Here is an 8,015-nt window from a genome sequence, read left to right on the forward strand (position 1 = left end):
TTCTTTAATTATCTATTCATTGAGAGACACATAGACATAGAGAGGTTTAATAATAAATAATAATGTACCTACGTGACGTTAGTGTTTGAGTTGTATCTTGTTTACTCGTAAAAGGAAATTCCCAGATAAACAGTGTTATTAAGTAATTTTTACAACTATAACTACTAACAAATCCTTGTAAACATTTATAGGAAACGGAGATTATTTCTATATATCTATAATTTCCAAATATTTTAATAACACTATTTATGCATAACACTTTGATCATTGATCATTCTCATCGTCCTCACGCATTACATACCTACCACACATATTATGCAACATGTAGGGGGCCTGTGTCATCCATCACCTTAACTGTATATTTACTGATTCTACATAGGTGGTTAAAATATTTCAAACTAATTAATTAATTCTGTATTTTGTAGAAATTTGGAAAAAGTTAAAGGGCTAACAGATTTTTAAAAGGAACTCTCATATTTCTGCAATTTTCTGTTTGCATCCAGTTCAGTGAAAATTTTAACAGTCCAGTCCAGTTAACATTCCTAAAATAACTAGAACTTCTATTTAGTAGATACCTAGTAGACAGCTATCATTCAGATTTCAGTATTCAGAGAAAAAGGTGCCGTCAACAAAGTGATATGATAATAATCGCAGGAAATTATATGTCAACTTTATTTGTTTAACATCACTCGTAATCTATGTGTGGCAGTGTATGTAATTATAAATGAGTCGTTTGAGCTTACAGCTGCCTCGCAAGAACATTGATATTATCTCTCAGTATCATAGGCTGACATTCTGAAAAGTCTACGAGATAAACGACAAGTATACGAATCGAACGAAAATCTATTGGTTTAATTAACGTTTAAAATGTGGCCATGGCTCTCAAGAAAAAAGAAAACAAAAATATATTTGTGTTGTTCTTGGTACGTATGAATACTTATATTTATCATAAGATTATTTCGGATTGATTACGTTTCATAGTAAAGAGTGTTATTAAAAATTATGTAAACATTTTCAGGTCACAGTCATAATTCAAGTGGATATAACGTGTGCTGAAAATTTTGATTGTAATGGAAAGGCTTTCTATTGTTTAAATTCAACACATTTTATGATATGTGTTGATTTTGGAGATGGAATATCAAAATCTGTAGATGACTTCCTAATTCCATGCCCTCCGCCTACTACATGTTCGGAAACCAATATCTATGAATGTGAATTTCACGAAACGACCACTCTAAACCCTATTATTCAGCAGAGTGAAGTAACGAAAAATTTGATTGCAACTAGTCATCATTCATCTTGGGAAGGCAAAGAATATACAACAGCTATACCGTTTTGGTATAAAAATGTGGGTGAAAAATCTGAGCAATATCACACAGGAAGTTCTACAGTTGAAAATGAATTATTTAATAATGATAAAATTGTGCCTCATTTTGAATCAAATACTAAAATCGATACTACCACAAAGTCAATCGAGAAAATGAAAACACAACATTACACAACAAATGACCTCAATACAGTTAGTGAAATACAAAAGGTATTGACATATACAAATAAACCTAGAGTAGACATGGTAAGTGATTATAATACTGAATCATCTACAAATACTGTACCAGAAACGCATGAAAGCACTACAGAATCAAATTTTCATTTCACTAAAAGCCAGAAAGTGACTAACGATTATAGTTCCTACACAAGCAACATCGATGAAAATAATATATACCCAAAGACGACACCATATTATGAACAGTATTATGATAATGTGAGCGAAACAACTTCATCAGGACAACCAAGTCATGTGTATTCTACGCCTGATACTTATAAGTCAATGGAGACAATTATAGACCGCACATATTTAGTATCTGAAGCTGAGGCCAAATTAACAACTAATGATTACGTCAAATATTTTAATAGTCCAACAACAGATGAAGTAATAACTAGTACGTGGAGTAATATAAACAAACCTGATACTGCATCAGCATATACCGAAAGATCAGTCATAACTGAAGATATTGAACAAATAAAAAATGAAATGATGAATTCCAATTTTATGATTACTACTCTTAAATATTCACAAACAACTTTTGTAAATGACTTTACAGAGAATAGAATCTTGGAAACACAATCAATTAACGATGCACCTACCTTTACTCAAAATAATATTTTCAATGAAATTACAGAATTTCCTGATAATAATCTGAGTGTGAAAAGTACTGGTCTTGATCATACAATTTTAGAAGTAACCCAAACAAATTCACCTACAGAAAGTATTTCAACGTCTAGTCCAGTTGAGGATACAGCTAATTTATATGATTTTAATACTCTTGGAACGACAGATTTAGATTTGAACGAGCAATCAGAAAAGGATGCATCTTTAATTGAAACAATGACTATAATGGAAACAAATACAGAAACCCTGCCTCAAAACGATACTCATACAGGTAATATACAAAAATATAATGATTCAAATAAATACTCACAAGCAAATAATTCATTAAACAATTTTAATAGTACATATGACAATGATAATGTGTTAGTATACACTAGCAACGAAAGCGCCACAGAAATCTACATAATGAGTACGATACAGGAAGACGCAGCAGCAGGTACAATTTTTACCCGTGATACAAATTATAAAGAAACGGCAACACCTAAGAATGCTATTTCAAGTGCTAATATTTTATCAGCGACAAATGCGGGAGCAGTAAACACCACAGAAGTATATGAAAATGAATATCCTCTAGAGACAAAAACAGTATCAGAGCAATTGTTCAAGGAGAATTTTAGTTATACTCTGGAAAGTCTCTCAACAGCAGATTTAGAACATGAAAACGTAATTACAACAGAATCTAACAAGAACGTTTTTCCATTCATTGACCAATCAGAAATTATTCAGATAAATAATACTGACGCAGATGATGTTATGAAACTTAGTACTGTTCCCATCGATCCTGAAATAAATACAAAAGTTACAGACAATAATTTAATAGAGAACACGATATCCGATATTTTAGATTTATCTACATTATCACAAGACCTTCATAAAAATAATATCATGGATGGGATAAATTCAACGATTTCGAATAATGATAGAAAATACGGAGAGATCGTTGATGAAATTACTACATCTGGATTAAAACCTACAGAATTAAATTCTAATTTATCATTTATTATTGATGTAACAGAGGCAGACCAAGCTTTATCAAATACAGTTTTAACAAGCAAATATACCACAACAACGCCGACACCATATCAATATACAGCAAGCTTACAAAATGATTTTACAAACAACTATAATCCAACTTCATTACATTATGAAACCACAAATGCTGTTAGTAATACAGGCCAAGAAATGATTGACATATCTGACGCTGTGATTGAGCTATTCGATAATATTGACGAGTCAAAGTTATCATCCTTAATTCTTAATGAACAACCTATGACAACGTTATATATGGAATCTCAGATAGTTCCTATAATTCCATATCCCAATAAATCAAAAAGCAAGGAAGGAGCCATTAAAAACGATATCGATAATAATATTCTGATTTCGACGGAAAATTCTAATCAAGATATAATTCGTACAGAAGATACGACTAATACTTTAGATCCTGAAACAAAACGAAACACATTCGATGATAAAAACACAACTTATAAAAACGCTCAAGACTTAATTTCCAGACCCAAAACAACTCTTGAGAAGATTCATTCATTGGATAGTATTGATCAGCCAAAATTATCATCCGATACACATAACATAACTCTGATGTCAACTGTGTATTCTGAACCTCCTACAATATTGACCGTGACGACTAATTCTGAAAGTTCAAGTAACATCTACGATAAAACTGATAAATTCGAAACAAAAATTAAGGATCCATTAGATAATTTTAACATATCAAAATTATTATCAGCTACTCGTTATATAAAACCGTTGTCAACATTATATTTTGAATCTCAGACGATAGCGACGGTACCTTATCCAGAAATAATTACTGATAGTAATACCAATCATAATTTTCAGCCTTCAAGAGAAAGTTTGAATGATGGTATGTCACGTTCTTTAGAAGATAAAGTATATACTACCAATAGCTTAGGTCCTGAATCATATAAATACAATGATGATAATAGTAATTTACAACATAAAGAAACTGATAAGTATCAGTTTCCAACCAGTGTACCAGTAACACAAAATCTTAATTTTCATAAAGACACTACTATCAAAATTGTTAGTACTACGGAAGGATTAAACAATCAGATTTACACATCTTCAAGAGACAGATATTTATCCACTGTGCCATTACAAATAAATCTTGGTAGCAATAAAAATTCCAATAGTGATTACACATTGACAACAATTACTGAAAAAACTCCTGTTATAACTTTAATAGATAGTAATCATTATGAAAATATCGATAGTTCTACTGCACCAAATTCGCATCAACAGTTTTATGAAGATGTAGAAAGTTTACCACCGAAAGAAGTGTTTATAAGTAAAGACCATGTTACAAATGGAGGAACTTTGAAAGCACAGGCAATAAATTATACATACGAAGACACCATCTACGGCACCGATAAAATAAATGTAAAATTCGAAGATAATTTGCTAACAACGGCTAATTTCCAATATCAAACACCAGATTTAAGAGCAACGGAAAAAACTCACAGCTATAATGAAAATGCTCCCACTCAAAAACATACAAAAGAGACTAAAACAACTAACAGTCAAATAAAAGCAGTTGAATATCTTCCTATTTTTTCTACAAATATAGAAGGGACTTTATCTCAAACAACATCACTTCCGCAAATAAAAGTAAGTTCTTATGCAACAGACAAACCCGATACTCTAAACATTAATGATAGTCTATCAAGCGTGAAAAGTCATACTCTAAATATAAACATTAGTTTATCAAGCGTGAAAAACGGAACTGCCCGTTCAGGTGAAGACAATGGAAATACACCCTTTTCATCTATGCACGTTACACCGGATTTGGCAATTAATGAACATATCATAAGAATAGGAAAAAATAATGTAAATATTTCAGAATCAGAAGTTATGTTTCCAGTTGCAAAAGATAAGGGTACTACCCATAGCATAAAATCATCAATTAATGTTTTATTTTCAAAGGTTTCAAATGCAGAAGAGATCAAAACAACTAGCAATCAAAGAATGTCGGTTGTTACTCTTCCTTCTTTTTATTCTGCAAACATAGAAGGGGCTTTACCTCAAAAGATATCACCTCAGCAAACAAAAGCAAATTTATATTATACTACCGTCAAGCCCGATTATATAAGTGTGAACGATGGTCAATCAAGTGTGAAAAGCCAGACCGCTAGTACAATTAATAACAATGGAAACATCCTCTTTTTAGCTAAACACATAACACCAGGTTTGGAAATTATTGAACAAACCATAAGAATAGGAAAAAATAAAATAAATACGCCAGAACCAGAAGTCATTGTTCCTATTGTGTCTGAAAGGGGTATAAACGAAAACATTAATTCACCAATAAATGTATTACATCCAAGAGTTTCAAATGTAGAGGAGCACCAAACCAGGAATTCTATAAAGTCAGACATAAATTATACAGAAGGTAATAAAGTAAAAAGTCATACGACAATAGCACCTGTTGTTGCCACACATAGAACTACAGTTAATACTCGCGCATTTGGTTTTAACTGCCTGAATCGTTTTCGAGGAAAGTATGCTGACGAGAACGACTGTCAAAAGTTCTACATTTGTATTGGAAGATTCTATCCTATAGTCGGACACTGCCCTAAAAACACGGTATTTAGCGACATTCTTAAACAGTGCACCAGGAATTTATCTCACTGTGTTAGAAATAACCAATTTCAGTGTGTAAGAGCTGGGAGATTCAGTGATATTTGGGAACATAATGCATATTATATTTGTGTAAAAAATAAATATAATTATGTAAGATTTAAACTTAGGTGTCAACGAGGCTACGTACTTAATATGAAATCCGTTACTTGTATCGAGGACAATTTACAGGTTTCGCTTTTAAACCATGAGGTTGATTCAAAAAGTAGTAGTAGTAGTAGTAGCAGTATGGATTCTAGGTCATCAAACAAAGATAAGAAACCCTTAAAGTATAATTTTCAGTGTATCCAAGAAGGCAAATTTTCAGATCCATACGATTGTAGAACTTATTACGTATGCAAGAAAAATTCCAAATCTGAATTTAGACGTAGAAAGAAAAATTGTGACCCGGATGAGGTTTTTCATAAAAGAAAGAAAAAATGTGTTGATGCTGAGAGTTACGAGTGCGACGACTAAGTTTATTCAAAGATGTATAATATGATTTTATTTATTACACATTATTATTTTTTAATACCTTTATTAAATAAATAAATTACTGAGTACATAATTAGCTGGTTTTATTTAATAATAATGTTATTAAGGTACATACTTAATAAAATAATTAATGCAATAAATAGTTTCTGAAGAAATACTAGAAAATAGTACTATTATTATAAAATTTACATAATGATCAGTCTTATATTATTTGAGAATATGTCATAACATAAAAAAAAATTAAACATTTTCTCGAGGTCGTCTGTTTGCTGTTCCAGCGCCTTGTAAAAATTGATCTTCCTCATCCTTTTCCAATGAAATACAAAAATTGTTTGAGAACAGTGTGCATCGAATGGTATATTCTCCTTTTGCTGGTCTCTGGGGGCAGAAGTATGTAACACGCACGGGCCCTTCGTCATCGGTCACAGCAAAGTTATAGTTTTCACATTCGACTGGCTTCACTCTAGTTCCATACTGACCTATTCCATTGCCATTAATACGATGTGTATCTCCCTTCTTGTTACCATCGGAATAAAACTTGTTTGATACAGAAGTGTTATTTCCCATAGGACATCTGTATTTGTCTGGCGAGGTGCATGCCCTTGTATAGCCGTTAAAAACTGTGCGTCCCGTGCATTGGAATTTGAGACCTTGAAAGCGATTTTTATTCGGTATACACAATATGTAGCCTTTGCAGCCAGGTACATTTGGGTCTGCTATCCGCTCGTTGCGGTAGCATCGAACGTTTTTCGTTAGGACTGGATCGATATAATTGCCAATATTCTCGCAAACTTCGTTGGATTCTTCATTGCATATTGTATTTGATGGACACAAGAAAGCTGGACCCAGCATGTTGCCTTCCTCACAAATTCTTAATCGAGATACTCCATCGCAGACAAAACCATATGGACCGCAGTCTAATTTATTCGTGTAAAAGTTCGTTACTCTTGCGCTATTAATCGGCAGGATCTGCGAGTAACAAAAATTATTGAAATTATTAATCTTAATATAATAATTCCTTAATAAAATAAACAATGAAAATAAATGATAATCGTTATAATGTTAGTTCTTACAAGAGTATGAAATTATTCGTTTATTAGTGACGTATTATAACATCAAAAGCCTGATTTTGTTTGTTACATATTTTATCCTTTATATCTTCTATCAAGTTCGTTCGATAAAACTTTACTTACCAGAGACAAACATATCCACACTGAATTATATTTCCACATTTTTAAACTCAGATTGAACACCACACCTCGTCTCTTTACGACCACTGTTCAACTAACAGCATCAGTTACTTTCTTTTGAACTTACGTATTTCGCATCCAATTATCATTTTTAACACCTCGAGTATGGAGAAATGGGTCCATGTCACTGGCTCATTGTGTCGCCTTGTCTTTGTTGTCTTAGCGGGAATTATTCATAGTTGGTATGTTTATCTATTCACTTAAGTCAAATAATGTAGGCGTATTTTCGGCAGTATTTCAAGTTCACACTTTTATCAGCATTGCGTGTTGGTGTGATGAGTGTGTTTTTGATATCAAACGTTTGGAGAAGAATTTATTGTCATGAAAATTTTGTAAAAAATATACTGGTTCAAATCCAGTACATACATATGTATATAATTATTTATAGTCTTAAAAAGATAGATCATTTATAAAATATCTAATAAATCTCTTACAAATGAATTCTGATA

General features: G+C 32.0%; 2 protein-coding genes across 2 annotated transcripts; one reads left to right on the plus strand and one right to left on the minus strand.

Moving 5' to 3' along the window:
- Positions 1 to 691: 691 nt before the first annotated feature.
- Positions 692 to 6,389, plus strand: LOC123691707 (probable serine/threonine-protein kinase DDB_G0282963). The gene is made up of 2 exons (XM_045636235.1): positions 692 to 923; positions 1,019 to 6,389. The coding sequence occupies exons 1-2, from the start codon at positions 876 to 878 to the stop codon at positions 6,296 to 6,298; spliced, it is 5,328 nt and encodes a 1,775-aa protein (XP_045492191.1). The 5' UTR covers positions 692 to 875; the 3' UTR covers positions 6,299 to 6,389.
- LOC123691709 lies at positions 6,370 to 7,645 on the minus strand. The gene is made up of 2 exons (XM_045636238.1): positions 7,510 to 7,645; positions 6,370 to 7,285 (listed from the first exon to the last, which is right to left on the minus strand). The coding sequence occupies exons 1-2, from the start codon at positions 7,546 to 7,548 to the stop codon at positions 6,557 to 6,559; spliced, it is 768 nt and encodes a 255-aa protein (XP_045492194.1). The 5' UTR covers positions 7,549 to 7,645; the 3' UTR covers positions 6,370 to 6,556.
- Positions 7,646 to 8,015: the final 370 nt, after the last annotated feature.

This window comes from Colias croceus, chromosome 5 (genome assembly GCF_905220415.1).
Source record: "Colias croceus chromosome 5, ilColCroc2.1".
Classification (NCBI taxonomy): Eukaryota; Metazoa; Arthropoda; class Insecta; order Lepidoptera; family Pieridae; genus Colias; species Colias croceus.

What these genes read in the sequence shown, in the direction of transcription:
- LOC123691707 (XM_045636235.1), top strand. Translation starts at nt 876, where the DNA reads ATGGCTCTCAAGAAAAAAGAAAACAAAAATATATTTGTGTTGTTCTTG. An exon ending in ATATATTTGTGTTGTTCTTG is followed by an intron (nt 924 to 1,018) that starts GTACGTATGAAT and finishes AAACATTTTCAG; the next exon opens with GTCACAGTCATAATTCAAGT.
- LOC123691709 (XM_045636238.1), bottom strand. Translation starts at nt 7,548, where the DNA reads ATGTGGAAATATAATTCAGTGTGGATATGTTTGTCTCTG. An exon ending in TGTGGATATGTTTGTCTCTG is followed by an intron (nt 7,286 to 7,509) that starts GTAAGTAAAGTT and finishes TGTTACTCGCAG; the next exon opens with ATCCTGCCGATTAATAGCGC.